At 37.9% G+C, this 15,873-nt stretch overlaps 1 protein-coding gene across 1 annotated transcript in view; it reads left to right on the top strand.

The window, feature by feature from the left end:
* The window catches only part of CACNA2D2 (calcium voltage-gated channel auxiliary subunit alpha2delta 2), a 583,233-nt gene extending 567,754 nt beyond the window's left edge, over positions 1 to 15,479 (top strand). Inside the window, exons 27-39 of the mRNA XM_032210871.1 lie at positions 362 to 424; positions 1,649 to 1,752; positions 2,364 to 2,462; positions 3,030 to 3,118; positions 5,485 to 5,532; positions 8,027 to 8,098; positions 8,341 to 8,493; positions 9,601 to 9,653; positions 10,013 to 10,068; positions 11,048 to 11,171; positions 11,667 to 11,776; positions 13,957 to 14,045; positions 15,351 to 15,479. Of these exons, the coding sequence (XP_032066762.1) occupies positions 362 to 424; positions 1,649 to 1,752; positions 2,364 to 2,462; positions 3,030 to 3,118; positions 5,485 to 5,532; positions 8,027 to 8,098; positions 8,341 to 8,493; positions 9,601 to 9,653; positions 10,013 to 10,068; positions 11,048 to 11,171; positions 11,667 to 11,776; positions 13,957 to 14,045; positions 15,351 to 15,479 (1,189 nt within the window). The remainder of the gene's footprint in view (positions 1 to 361; positions 425 to 1,648; positions 1,753 to 2,363; positions 2,463 to 3,029; positions 3,119 to 5,484; positions 5,533 to 8,026; positions 8,099 to 8,340; positions 8,494 to 9,600; positions 9,654 to 10,012; positions 10,069 to 11,047; positions 11,172 to 11,666; positions 11,777 to 13,956; positions 14,046 to 15,350) is intronic.
* Positions 15,480 to 15,873: the final 394 nt, after the last annotated feature.

Genomic DNA, 15,873 nt, shown 5'->3' with positions numbered 1-15,873 from the left:
AGATTAATTTCATCTTTTTGTAAAGCAGTTTTCCATGACAATGTGAAGCCTTCAGGTGTGTTAATATAAGCTAAATTGCATGGCCTGGAGACCATGTTAAAATCAATGGTAGATGGGGCTATGCAAATCTTTTCAAAGAGGTGATTCAGAAGCACACTTGAAATATTTCTCTCTTAATTTTTAAAGCAGCTGCATCTTTACCTAGGCTTGTACAGGTGCTATATAAACTGCTTCTCATTGATCTCTTGCAGCAAAAAAACCTAATTCATTATCATGTGATCTTGTTTTCATTAATTGTTGGGAACATTTTGATATGCCACCCTATTCCTAAATTTTGACTTTGATTTCTATCTTACTGCAGATATAGTCTTCTAGCTGTGTTTGTTGCCACAGATGGTGGCATCACCCGTGTTTTCCCTAACAAGTAAGTTTTTGTTGTTATGGTATTGTGATCTATAAACATCTATGTAGAGATAGATTAATCTTTCTTCCCTTTGGTCTCTGCAATCCATGAAAATCAGCATAGAATTACATGTATGGTCTATTTTGTGACTGCCTGATATCAAAGCCACTTTCCAAATTCTTCTGAGTAGGTCAAAGGAGAGAGAAAATTGGTGAGCCCCTGACTGACCACCACTGAAGAAAGACAGCATTGAAAAAAAGTTTCCTCTAATGAAGCCAAACATTTTTATTTCCTCCATATGTATTTTAAAGATGTGAACAAGTATTTTGTTTCTGCAAGAATGTGAGAAAAGGACTCCCACCAAAAAAAAACAAAAAAACACCCCACTACTTTTGGACATGAATGTGATATGAAATTGAAAAACTGTCCTAAATCATGAGATTACTGTAACTTGTATCCTGTTGGAGAGCCAAAAATGTGGTGTTAACTACCATCTTCAGAGGAGTATTCTTACCAGTGGTGGGTTTCTACTGGTTCGGACCAGTTCGGACCAGGCCTGCCATGCTTCTGAACCAGTTCTCTGGGTGGCACCGTAGGCATCGACATCTTGTTTTTTGCTTCTGTTCATGTGCAGACCAATTTTTATTGCACTGCGGATGGGCGTCACAGCCATGAGCAAACTGGCAGTAGGGACTGACAGAACCTACCCCGATTCTTACTGATTTGCCTTAAATGCCTAAATGCCAAGCAATAAAATTATGTGACACTTCCAAACCAAGTGCAACATTTTAGGGACTTCATAAATATCCTGATATTTTATATGCTTGGAAAAACAAAAATAATAGATTTGTCAAGCACTCAGCTTCATGCAAAATGAAAATTATTTTATTGTCCCAGTAAAAAAAAAAAGTTAATAGGATTTACATTGGGATTGCTCTGCAATCTTGTAAAAGAAATGATAGAACTCAATTCATTTTTAAAAAGCAATTCTGTAAGCATCAAGTGACATTGAGACTTGTCCCAATTGCCATTTTATAACCTCATGGGTTAAATATTTGTTTTATTTATGTATTGAAAAATTTATAGGAAATACATTTGATGAATATCTGAGGTTTTGACATCTGAAGAGCAGACTGCCACTTTAAAAACTTTTTAGAATTTTTATGCATATATTTGATTTTGAGCCTTCGTTTGTGAAAAATGAAATTGATAATGTTTTATGGGTGTGGTTGATTTCTATGAAAGAGCTGCTGAAGATTGGGAAGAAGACCGAGAGCCCTTCAATGCCAGCTTTTATCGAAGGAGCCTAGATAATAAAGGCTACATCTTTAAGCCTCCTTACCGAGATCGTAAGTAAAATCTTGCAGAACATCGCTAGGCAGTTTTGGTGTATTTTCAATTTGGATAGTCTTTAGAAATATGAAGCTCCAGGAGAATACAACAAAACTCTTGTTCAAGCTGGCTTGCATGCTAGCTTAATCCAGGAGTTGAAGTCCACATATCTTAAAGTTGCTCGGGTTGAGAAACACTGTTCTATAAGAAAACTCTTACCATATAGGATCTCTGATATGTAGGTGTATGTGTCAGGAGTGGGGAAAGGGAGCATTCAGTCATCAAATCATGGGAAATAAATTGCTTTGGTGCTTTGGTGCCTTATTTATATTTTATAGTGCTTATTTAATTTTTGTTATCAGAATTTGATAGACTTGTGACAATGTAGAAGCCATGGATATAGCTTAAGACCTTAATTACTAAATAGCAGAATCGAAGAAACAGATTCTTTTATTTTGTTGTTAACATGAATTGGAAAATAAGCATTGGCAGGAAGACAACTATTCATGAAACCATAAAAATACTCCATTATCAGATTGTTTCTTCTAGTCCAGAGAGTTTCTTGTAGCAGTCATGCAGTATTATCCATCAGAAAATGCTAATTTATTTCCTTCTTTTCTTTAAATAGCGAACTACAGAGGATCAGAGCCAGAGAGCAATCCTGTTGGGATCCTAGTTAGCACAGCTGTAGAACTCAATCTAGCAGAGAGGCATCTGAAGCCAGCAGGTAAAGATCTTCTATCCTATCCTATCCTATCCTATCCTATTCTATTCTATTCTATTCTAACCTGCCTTAGTTCAGCATAGGCTTTCTGGAACTCTACAACCATTCCATATTTCCAGATACATCTTTCTTTCACCTGCTCTGAAATTTGAGCTTCAATGCAATTATGTTGGACATAAGGTTGTATCTTCTCGGACATAGCTGACATGTATATAGAATTTGTGCTAGGTTGTGTAACTCTTCGTGTCCTTATGGAATTATGCCATATAAGAATAACAGAGGAGATTTTCAAGCTAGCCTAGAGACAAAGTCTAATCTAATTCATAAGATTACTTAAATGTACAAATAGATTTTAAAACTCAATGTTATCAATGTTTTGAAAGCCACTATACTGCTCATTTATTGCTTCTGAGCTGGCACAAATTCTATATACGTGTGTGCTATATCTGAGAAAAATATGAAAAATATGAAAACTATGTAGCTCAATAAACAAATGTGCATGCATTCATATTCTGCAGATTAAACTTTCTATCTGCAAATAAAAAAAATAAAATTCTTTCTCCTTCTCAGTGGTTGGAGTAAAACTTGACTTGGAGGCCTGGACACAAAAATTTAAAGTCCTTGCTAGCAATCAAACAGATCAGCAAAAAACACGAAGAGTAAGTAATCAAAGTGTTTGTGTGTGTGTGTGTGTGTGTGTGTGTGTTTTGTTCCTAGGAACAATTCTAAGATTTTAATTTTTGAAAACAGCATGGCTGGAGCTATAGAATTTCTGTTTTCAAAATAAATAAATAAATAAATATTGCATTAATATGCAATAAAAGAAAAAGAAGGGAAAAATTAAAGTATATGAAGGCAATAAAAGGACAAAAGGAAACAACAAAAATGTACTACATTATATGTTTGAACCTAATAGTCTGGGTGGCTTGGTGGCCTTTTATATTTTCCCTTTTATATTTTTACATTGTATCTATATTAAAGTTGTAGGCTGGGTGAGTATTGCTTGTTTTTTATGCTCTAGCTTACCCAGAGCCATGCTGTTTGATTTGGGTGGCCTTATAAATCTTACTGAAAATAAATAATAATACATACAAAAATCATTCAATTTAATTTTAAACACATCATTAAGCATGTATCATGTACCATATTAATCTTTTCATTATATTGCTACAAAATCAGTTCATAAAAAGAAAGCAAAGATGTATTGATTATTCAAGGTAGTAAATGTGGGATTAATGTGCCAGTCCAATAGTTTAGTTTATTTTTTCCAGCCCCCATGTTGATACATTCATAATTCTTCATAGTGTGATACCTTTCTGGTATATAAATCAAAAGTATATTCACATATTTAAAACTTATTGCGTTTTCTAAAACTGTGTAAACAAATGGATGAATATTAAACCAAACAGCACAACAGCAAGACAATTAACTCTTTTTAAAATAAAACACTTGGTGGTTTTAATAAATGTGAACATGGCATTTTTTTTCTATTAGTCTCATGATTGTAAGAAACATAGTTAATGTTCCCTATATAGAGCCGAGGTGGCGCAGTTCCCTATAGAGCCGAGGTGGCACAGTGGTTAGAGTGCAGTACTGCAGGCCACTTCAGCTGACTGCTATCTGCAGTTCGGCGGTTCAAATCTCACCGGCTCAGGGTTGACTCAGCCTTCCATCCTTCCGAGGTGGGTGAAATGAGGACCCAGACTGTGGGGGCGATATGCTGACTCTGTAAACCGCTTAGAGAGGGCTGAAAGCTCTATGAAGTGGTATATAAGTCTAACTGCTATTGCTATTGCTATTGCTATATAGATATACATTTTCTAAGCCATGTAATCTATAGTGTACAATAGAACTCCCCAATCTGTGGCCTATAGCCCACTATTGGGCCATGGCCTATTTGCAACTGGGTGGCATGAGTGGCAAGCCAGCATATGCGTGTCATGCGTAGCCCCACCTGGCAAACATCGAGCACCAGAGAGAGCAGCCCCACTCGGGTGAGCAGTGGGTGGCTGCAGCTGCAGCCCCACTCGCTCTCCTGCCCCTCACATAAAACTATCTCCTCTTCCCCTGCCCCACCCACCCACTCACCCACCCCCGTGCCAGGCCACCAACCTAGAAATTTTGAGGAACGCAGGTGTAGAAAAATTTACACCAATACTAATAAATTTTCTGTTTCCTCTTCTTAATTTTCAGCTAAATTCATTTACTTGCTCTATTTTTTTTCTTGCCATTTATACATAAATGAATCATGTGGTCCAGAGGTGGGTTCCTACCGGTTTGGACTGGTTCAGCCAAACCGGTAGTAACTTGGCAGCCTGGGTCGTTGGAACTGGCAGTGACCCAGGCCTGCCACACCCCCGAACTGGTTCTCTTGTTTTTGTCTTGGTTTTGCCTTCCGCGCCTGCACAGAGCAATTGGTGCACTGTGCATGTGCACACATCAAACATGCGTGCATGCGGCATGTCACTGAGCGAACCGGCAGTAGTGGCAGCGGGAACCCACCCCTGACGTGGTCGTTAAGACAATCTTTGCTTGTCAAAAGCCAGCTGGGAAGATCGCAGATGGTGATCACATAATCCTGTGATCCTGCAACCATCATAAATATGGTTGGAGGATCATCTCTTCCCATGTTTATATGGAGTTTTTTTCAAATATCTTCATTTAAAGTAATTTAATTGGTCAAAAACTGAATTTTGCTACACATTAACTGGAACCAGTAAAGATCTTTTAACACTAGTAAGGTGTATTTTACTTAGCAAATCACATCTTAAAAGGTGGCAAACACAACCAGAAAAAAAAATTACATTTCCAAATAGAATTGAAATATGCCTCATATATAACTTAGTACAGCATTACTGTTCTAGAATGCGAGTAACCACTGCAATTCTCTTGGAAATGTTTCCTTCCTTTCTATTTTTATCAGTCCATAGAAATGTTAGAAAGTGATTATGAATTATTTATAGACATAATGTGGATTTAAATAAATCAGTGCTAAGATTTTCTTGCCTTTCTTTTTGGTTTGCAGTGTGACCTCTCCACAAGCTGTGAGATGGACTGTGATACTAATGACAAGGTAAATAGCTGCAACATCACTGCATGACTCCTTCTGACCCAGGAGACTATGTAAAAAACCCCTTGATTTTTAAAATTCAGAAAGTAAGCAATTTAAAATTGACTTCTGGAAATACTGAGTAGGACTGCAAAAGTAATGGTATGTTATGATGCAGAGGACAATGACTTCACCCCCCCCCCCAAAAGCAGGACTTTGATGTATCTGTTGCATAAATCAACTAATGCAAAAATGTAAACCTTGCCAATTGCATATGGGATACTTCTTTTTTCAAATTGACAATGTACAGTAGGCATTTGCTATTTGGATTGCACATTGAGAAATTTATACTCAGTCTCCTGTTGAAGATAAGGATGTTGCTTTTGCTCAGTAAAAAGGCCATCTGTAACCTGTAATAAGCTTCCTTATTTAACGGGGTGAACTTCCTTTACTTGTCCCAGCTTCTTCCAACCTAGCAGTTCGAAAGCGTGTAAAAATGCAAGTAGAAAAATGGGAACCACCTTTGGTGGGAAGGTAGCAGCATTCTGTGCGCCTTCGGTATTGAGTCATGCCAGCCACATGACCACGGAGATGTCTTCGGATAGCACTGGCTCTTTGGCTTTGAAACGGAGATGAGCACTGCGCCCAGAGTCGAGAATGACTAGCACATATGTGTAAGGGGAACCTTTACGTTTACCTTTTATTTATATATTTATTTGCTAGGCACCTATGCTGCTACAGTCATGTCTGGGTCTGAAAGGCTTACAAATCTCCAATTGTAATCATTAAAAGCAGAAACTTTATCCCAAGAAAATTCCCCTGTGTCAAGGGATAGAGGGAACCCGTATCCACAATCACACACTAATACACACTCAGAGGGTCAACTGCAACTATTCAGAATCCAAAGTCCTACTGAGAACATTTGGGTCTTGATGGCTTTATGGAAAGCTAACAGGATCAGGACCCATCTGATGTCAAAAGAACATTCTTCTGGAGAAGGGACAGGCAGTGACCGATGTCCAAGACTGAAAGGTTAATGATGGTGCTGTCTTCACCTATTTACCCAGCCCTACCTCACCATTGATTCATCGATTTAAAACCAGCCATGATAGGCTAGAATGGTTTTTTATTTATTTATTTTTTTATTTTTTATTTTTTTATTTTTTTTTTATTTATTTATTTATTTATTTATTTATTTCAAGTATGAATTAGATAACAGATACAAGTATAGATTTTATTATGAATACATGAAGTGAATACGAATACAAGGGAATATTAGGACAGGTATGGTAAGCACGCTGGTGTGCTTATGCACGCCCCTTAAAGACCTCTTAGGAATGGGGTGAGGTCGGCAGTAGACAGTCTAAGGTTAAAGTTTTGGGGGTTTGGGGAAGAAACCCCAAAAGTGCATTTCAGGCATTGCTATCTTTGCTTGGATGGAGGTTGCAAAGACTTCATGCTCCCACCATTTGCCTGCCTTTTAAAAATGTTCCTCCTTATAACTTATTCATTTGATGGTGACTTATGATCTTCTTTCTTCCTGCTCTCAAACATACTTCCTCCTGACCCTGTGCCTTCAACAACAAATACTCTTGGCTTCACAGTAGACGAACCCGGCAAATCATTCAGCCAGCCAGCTAACCAATAAAAATAAATGAAAGAAGGGAGGGGAGAACTATTCATTTTAAAAGTAGATTATAGGAAAGGGGGGAGGGAATCGTTCAACTGTAAAAGTCGATTGGGGTTTTTTCTGTTTGTTTGTTTTTTTGAATTAGGAAAGGAAGTCCAATGGATTTTAAATGTAGTTTGAGAGCACTTTATTTTAAATGAAGGTTTAAAGGTATGTGAAACATGTTTGGACAGATGTGTATGACTGGTAGGGATGTGCATTCGGAGTATATAGGAGTTGCTATCCTCCTATGCAAGTCTAGAGGTCAACTTCCATTCCTCGTCAATTTACTCTCAGTGGATTTCAGCAAGAATTAACAATAAAATATGCATGGTACAATACCCAAGACTAAAAAATTATATAAAAAATTGCAACCACAAAATAGATCAAGAAATCTAAAATCAAATGACAGAAATGGATAGATGGGGCACTCAAGGTTCATAATTTCTCTTAATTCAATTTTTAATAATACCCTAGAGCTAGGTAAGCTGAGAGCTGCACAAATTCCAAGGAAAGGGGTGTTTAAAAGCACCTGAGTAGAGAAACAAAGCCCTTGAACCTCTCTGCCCCTCCCCCCGCCTCCTGGGGAATATTTAGGAAATTCTACCAGGTAAATAAACAAGTTGGGTTGAAGAAACAGCTCTGAGGATACCTTAATGCCAAGACATGGGACTTTGAAATTAGCACTTTGAATTGCCAATGGAAGCGGATGGGTGCATGCATGTGGAGCACAAAGAAGCAATAAAATAAGGGAGAAAAAAGAAGGCCAGCGGCCTCCTTAAGCAAAAACAATATAGCAGCAACACTCCATGTCATTGCAGCTGCCCACTCCCTCTTCCCATGTTGCAGGATCTGCTTTGTGTGCTTATTGATGATGGTGGATTTCTGGTGATCTCCAACCAAGAAGACTACAAATATCAGGTGAGCTATTTTATCTTATAAAAAAAAATAGGGATATTTGCTTCATTTCACAATGATATTTATGTAATTACCAAACTTATAGTTTTCAATATTCCAATATTGACTGTTTACTTAGTACAGTTCACACTGATTGTTGTTTTCTCATATTTATGTATAAAATGTATGACTGATAACATTCTTACAAACAGCAACGTGATGTAGATATTACTGATGATTGTTCTTGTCTCCTATTCCATATTCAGGTCGGAAAGTTCTTCAGTGAAGTGGATGCCCATTTGATGTCTGCTCTCTACAACAATTCATTCTTCACACAGAAAGAATCCTACGACTTTCAATCTGTCTGCGCTCCAGAAGCTCCAAGCAACACAGGAAGTGCACCACGTGGGGTCTATGTGGTGAGTCAGGATTCCATGCTATCAGCTCTTACCGGATTGAAGCATTGCATATACAGGTGTAAATATGTTTGACATCACTGAACGGCAGGTATTTAAATTTAGAAAGTAGCCAGTGAAGGGGGAAGAAGAAGGTAACCTTCTCCCCCTCTAAAAATATACATCGGAAGCCACTCCATTTGACTGAGGAGGATACATTCATAGAGATGTTAAAGTTCTAGTTGTCTCAGCTGATAGTTGAGACAACTAGAACTTTAAAATCTCTATGAATGACAAAAAAGATTCAGCAGGGAGGAATGCATGCTACTTCCCCTCTTGAGTTAAAAGAAGGATATTTGTCACAAACAAATTGTGCCAGACTAACTTTATCAGCTTTTGGATGGATTTATTAACTTAGTAGACCAAGCCAAACTGCCAAGTCTGTATTTTTTTTAGGCAGGAGGACCAACTTCCATCTGTCCCCCTTTTTTGGCACTGGTCAAATTTCCTGTGTTCTTCTCTGATTTTATGAGACCTTGCACAAGTGATCCTATTGCTACTCCTTCTCCATCCTTCTATTCAATTGTTTTTAAGAGTAAGTTGCTTCACCACAGTGCCCTTCTGGATACAAACATTTAGTGACATGGCTGATCACTGTAAAACAAAAGAGTCATTTACAGGTTTACTAATTAAGCGTTTGATAACCTTGCAGGAATCCAGAAGGGAGGGGTGGCAAAGAGAAGCATTGCAGAAGAGATATAGCAAAACGTCTAGCACTATATGAGAGCCAGAATCCATACATGTGAATGTGTAAGTGATGAAGCACTGATAGTGGTTAGAAAAGGGCAACACTGATGTAACAAGCCTCATGGATAACATCTGGATTGTATAGTTGTCCTCTTCAAATAGGCACCTACTATATTTACCAAGACTGGCCATTCTGATCATCCAAGGGAATTCAAACTTGGAGTAGCCCAGCACTAATGAAAGAAAATTAGGGATTGGTATTTACACCATTAACACACAAGAAACAGCAGTTCACTGGGCTTGGATTTCCCAAGTACTACATTCCCTTCCTAGTAACAGTTGTGTTCTGTTTAAAAGTATACTTCTTTATTTCTTTATATTTAGCCAACCATGGCAGATTTCTTGAACCTGGCTTGGTGGAGCTCAGCAGCTGCATGGTGAGTTTCTCTTTTCTCTACTCTTCTTTTCTTCTTTTCTTTTCTTCTCTTCTCTTGTACTTGATGAGATAAGCTACAGAACATGATATAACAACACATGAACCATTCTAGGATATGAACCATTCTAGGATAGATCTCACAACCTGTTACCGAAATATTAGTGGGATTATTTAAAATGGTCGTTTTATTGTGGTTTTTTTACATTTCCCTAGAAATCTACAAATATTTTTTCGTATTTTCACAGTTTTTTGTTTTCGACTTGAAGATGTCAAAAAAAATTAATTCAAGGAACCTATTTTGTGTTGTGACATGCAGTTGTTTTCTTTTACAGTCACCTGATTGTTATTTCTTTCCACAAGGTCTCTATTTCAGCAGTTCTTGTATGGATTAGCCTATAACAGCTGGTTTCAAACAGGTAACAATCCCTATTTGAAAAAAAAAATTCAGCCCCCAAAAGATGAAGTGGCAGGAGGAAGCATTATAAATTACCTGTAGCTGGATTAATATAGGAAGTGAAAATAAAATTAAATGTTATCTGACTTCCAATTGCTCATTCATTACCATGGGACTGAATATGTTACTGAAATTGCTTGCTTGCTACAACTGAATGGTTCGGGTCTCTAAAAAGCTTCCCCCTTCTTTGCTTCTTTAAACATGAGAAGCAGATTGTGACCTAGTTATTATGAGTGCAGCTTCAGGGGGCTTTAGGGGCACAAACATAAACTCTGCACACATAAATCTTCACCAAAGCATACTCCAATAAATCTGATCTCTCATGACAAAAAAAATGAGTGGAGCCATCAATAAGTTGCTAAATTGACCTTCTGCAGTGGGGAAAAAATAGCAGATGTAAGTCAATTTCACAAGGTGGATTAGTTGGGCAAGGGAACACATCAAGCTTTAATGTAGATTAGTAGAGGATGGCAGAACAAAAAAGCAATAACAAGGTTGATAGAAAAAAAACTTATCTAGATTTACCCATGCTGGCTAAGGAATTCTGGGAGTTGAAATCCACATATATTCAAGTTACCAAGGTTGAGAAACGATGCTCTAGACTGAGCAGAGAAATGTTATACTTCTACAATAAAAATAAAATATATGTATCTACATAAAAAAAAATGTTATACTTCTACAATAAAATAAAAAATATCTACGTAGATGAGAAAAAACAAATAGTAAGGCAAAAGAGAAATATAAGATAAATTGTTGAATTTTCCCCTGTACATTCTTCTACATTCCCCATACATCCTATTATAAGTAGCATTTGGCACAAGCACAAATTGACAAAGTCAATCCAGCCAGATGAACTGCTTTTTAGACGATGTAGGGAAGATTTTTTTAAAAATTTCATGGTTTTATTTGCGACTCATTATATGTACTATGTGTCCAAACAGAGGATGTTTCAGCAGACAACATGGAATCCAAGGAGACCAGCTGCATTATGAAGCAAACCCAGTACTATTTTAGTTCTGTTAACTATACCTACAACACCATCATTGACTGTGGAAATTGCTCTAGGTTAGTTCAAAGAGCCCCTCTTGTTAGTAAACATTGTAAGACACTGATTCTTCAGCTCAGTCCTTATAACTACAGGAGTAGGGAATGACCTTCTCCATCCTCAACAAGATGGGAGACAAAGATGGATGGGTGGATGGATGGATATGATGATGGATGGGTGGATGGATGGATATGACAGATGGTGGATAGATAGTAAATGATAGATAGATAGATAGATGATAGATGATAGATAGATAGATAGATAGATAGATAGATGGATGATAGATAGATAGATAGATAGATAGATAGATAGATAGATAGATAGATAGATAGATAGATAGATAGATAGATTTGAATGAGGTATCTATGATGGTTGCTTCAGAAGTTGAAGCTCTTTACTAAGAAAAAAAAATCCTACTCCCAAAGCACTTCTTTGCGGACCACAACTCTATAAATTATGAAGGGTAGGATAATAGGATAGCAGTACTTCATCTTCTTCTCTTTCTTTTTCTCCAGGCTGTTCCATGCACAAAGGCTTGCTGGGTCTAATCTTCTGTTTGTTGTAGCAGAAAAGCCAATATGCAATCAGTGTGAATCCACAAAACTTCTCCAAGCAGAGATAAAAGGTATTGGTAATCAATTGTGTTCCAAATCAGTCACAATATAATAGATGGTATGACTATTATTGACTGATGTTTTTTCTGTTGTATTTTTTTTATAAACATTACTTGAGATACATTTGCCATAAGTAGTTTGATGTTCTGATTATCACAAATAGTTTAAACTACAATAATCTGAGCTCAAATCCATTACAATTTTGTAAACGATGTAAATAAATGTAAAAGCGAATTTTGTAACAATTTAAGACAAGCTACATTATTTTAGACCAAAGGGCATCTGGTCCAACAATCTATACCTGTAATAGTGGACTCCTTGGTGTTCGCTGAGCTTAGTTGTTTGTCTGCAGACATTTTATTACCCAGCTAGGTAACATCAGTGCTCAAGATACATATCTTCTCTTCTATTATACGTGCAATAGCGAAACAGGTCTATGAAAAATCCACAACAGACCATAAACATATTCATTTTCTCCAACTCATCTTCCATAGCCAGTGATACTCAAGAGATACATTACATCAGATAGAAGTAATCCAGAATTGTCATGACTAGTTGACAACTAGTCAATGATGAACTTCTCTGGAGACCCAAGAAGAAGAAGGAACCTGAAGAACCTCAGTGCCATGTAGGATTTGCATGCAGAATTTTAACATCATATTGTATAAAGTTTATAAATATAGTTTAGATCAGGCTGAAAACAAACTGCCTAGAACGAGAGAGCTGCACTGAAAGACTGGAGCTATGCTTTCATGTATATTTGCACACACATCCATCTTCCCCAACATCAGGATTCCTGCAAGGAAAGCATTTTCCCTTCTTCCCTCTCAAGCATCTTTTGTGAGAGAAAATGAATCTAGTAAAAAGAAAAAGTAGTATTGTTCAAAAGGAGGAGAGAACACTTCTTCTTCATTCCTCTTTTTTCCATCCAAAGCGCAGTGAGTTGCTGGAGAGAGCTACTTGTGGCTCAGTGGTTAGAGTTACGGTGCAGTGGTTAGAGTGCAGTATTGCAGGCCACTTTGATGATTGCTGGCTGCCTGCAATTTGACAATTCAAATCCCAAGTTCAAGGTTGACTCAGCCTTCCTTCCGACATGGGTAAAATGAGGACCCAGATTGTTGGGGGCAATAGGTTGACTCTGTAAACCGCTGAGAGTGGGCTGTAAAGCACTATAAAGCGGTATGTAAGTCTAAGTGCTATTGCTATTGCTACTTTCCAGTGCTCTCCTATTCCTGTGTTAAGGCAACCCAACAATCAGTTGAGCAATATACTTTTATGCATTACATTTTTTGTGTGTATGACAAGCTGCCAGAGAGCCAAAAAGAGGCCATCTAGTGCCCGGTAGATGTTATTTACTCCTTGTTTAGATATTTTTTTTATTTCTATATGAGCCCATTTAAATATGGTGGATATTGAGAATTTTTACAAAAATAGTACTTTCACATTTTTTTTCCTCCCACCAACTACCATTTACATTGATACAGCTACAGATTTTAGAGAGAGGAAAACAAAAACAAGAGAGTAAGGAAGAACAAAAACCAATCACATTTTCCTATTTGAAAATGTAAAACAAGAACTAGGTTGGAATAGCAGTTCAATATTTGGAGATAATTTAATGTGTTTGTCAAGGTTCCGACTGACGAACCCAAACAAGCAGGCACTGTTGAGACGATCCAATCTCTTAATGCAAAGCCTTATTGAGAACATCATTTTGGCACGGATTGAAGCAAAACCCACTATAGGGAATTCCCAGGCAACTCAGCAGAATTAAAGTATAGAATCCTGCCAACCCTCTCCCCCATTTGTGTAGGTCACATTGTCCACTTAGGTGTCCAGGTGTTGTTGTGGGAAGATCTGGTGAACACTGGCTGAAATGTCCTTGGTTCTCACAAGACCATTTCTTCTTATCATCCGGAATGCACCTTCCAGTCTCTCTCTCCCTTCCCCCTGGTCTGCCGGCAAGCTGCAAAACAGTGGAAATGAAAGCAGTTTGAATACATTTCAGAGCTTGGCACTGTTAGTATTTGTATTCTATTTTTTAATCTTTTTTTAAAAAAAATATTGTTTTATCATAGAGAATAAAATAACCCTATTTTTTAATCTTCTAATTCACATTGGTTTTTATCTTCTTTTTATCATTTTATCTTCACATGTTCTTTATCTTCTGCTTCATTTGCTTGATGACGCAAAGCTCCTCCAGGAGATCGCAATCAATGTGAGCTAGTAGAGAAGCCACGTTACCGAAAGGGTCCCCGCGTCTGTTTTGATTATAACATAACTGTAAGTAAAAGGAGCGATAACTAATGCAAATACACACACACATCAGTGGTGGGCCAATTTTTTTACTACCGCCCACATGTGACACTTCTGGGCGGGTGGGCGGAGCCTCCTGCCACCACTACTACCGGTTTGGCCAATATATAGATGAAGAAAAGGGTGGAAATGAAAGGGAAAAGCTGTAAAGAGCTGGTTCCAGTGGTTCTAAATACATTTGATTGTTCCTCTGCCTTTAGAAAATATTCACTTTTAACTTCAAGTAGCGCTTCAAGGTGCTACTTACCATTCATAAAGCCCTCCATGGTAGTGGATCTGACTATTTGAGAGACCGCCTTCTGCCGATTACCTCCCTTCGTCCCATCAGATCGCATAGAGTAGGCCTCCTCCGAATTCCATCCGCCAGTCAGTGCCGACTGGCGACTACGCGGAGGAGAGCCTTCTCAGTAGCAGCTCCGACGCTTTGGAACGATCTCCCCGTGGAGATTCGTACCCTCACCACCGTCCAGACCTTCTGCACAGCCCTCAAGATCTGGCTATCCCGTCAGGCCTGGGGATAAGACCCTAATCTCGCCCCACCCGAATGTTGAATGAATGTTGTGTTTTATTGTTTTATTTTATTATATTCCACATTTTCTTTTTGTGTTTGTCTTGCACTCCCTTCCTACAAATTGTAAGCCGCCCTGAGTCCCCTCAGGGAAAAGGGCGGCCTATAAATGTCAAATAAATGACTAAATGACTAAAAACTGACAGAATGAAGGTTATCTTGAACCACTAATACAGCTATTCTCTTTTTCCTGCTTGTGAATTCTTTCTATTTTCTAAAGAAAATAATAGACTAGAAGAGAAAACAAGTGTGCATGACAAGAGGCATAGTAATGCCTGCAACCAATGCAATTTTGATGAGTTATTGTGTGTATACATGATAAAAGGCCACTGAAAGAACCTCTGAAAATTAATTCTTAAATAAAATGCTGCCAAAAAAATGGCATGAATTTTAACTTTTCTTAACATTGGTCTGGATGTCCTTTTAACCTCATTGTGCTTTGTTCTTTATCAGTACAATTTATCTTTTCCCGCTAATGAATCTATGAAACTAAGTTTATTCCAGAATCCTAGATATTCAAAGCTGTTCTAATAGAACAAGAAATAGAGAAGAAAAGGCCTTGGATAATGCACAAATTTATTTGCATGAACATTTTGCTTAAAAAAAACAAACCAAAATCTAAAAATACATATAGCGAGTTTCAGCAAAAGCAAGTATCCTTAAAGAAACCTCTCTCTCTTTCTCTTCCTCTCTTGTTTCTCTAGGAAGACACTTCGGATTGTGGCAGAGGGGCCTCTTTTAGACCTTCCTTGAAGATCTTGTTATGCTTGCAGTTACTCCTTCTCTATTTGACTGCAAGTCACCATTCGCTGCCCTTGGCATTTTGCCTTTGAAACGCCCATTGAGCTTAACCCATCCTTTTTATTTTATGCACATCATCATCCCCTCCAGACTTGCTAGAGGATGACTTCTGCCTAGTCCCATCAATTTTGGCTGCACCTTGGCATTCACTCATGAGGATTGTTGCTTTCTTTACTCAGAAATCCAGAAGTTGTTCTTGGTTTTTTTTTTAATCCTTTTCCTCCATCAATCCTTGCCTTTCCAGTGTGTCTGTACAAGCAGATTGTGCTAAAGAGAGCTTTGAGATGACAAGGGGAAGCATGGACCACCGTGATCTTCTCCACACAGGGAGCATTCTTGAGCTTTGATTCATTGTTCCCCTTTCCACTCATTGAGCTGTTGGCCAAATACAAAGAACATGGCCCCATGGTTTTATTTTTCCATTGA

The sequence above is a fragment of the Thamnophis elegans genome, chromosome 2 (assembly GCF_009769535.1).
Source record: "Thamnophis elegans isolate rThaEle1 chromosome 2, rThaEle1.pri, whole genome shotgun sequence".
NCBI lineage: Eukaryota > Metazoa > Chordata > Lepidosauria > Squamata > Colubridae > Thamnophis > Thamnophis elegans.
Note: the sequence above shows the minus strand (reverse complement) of the source record. Positions and strands in the feature narration are given on the sequence as shown.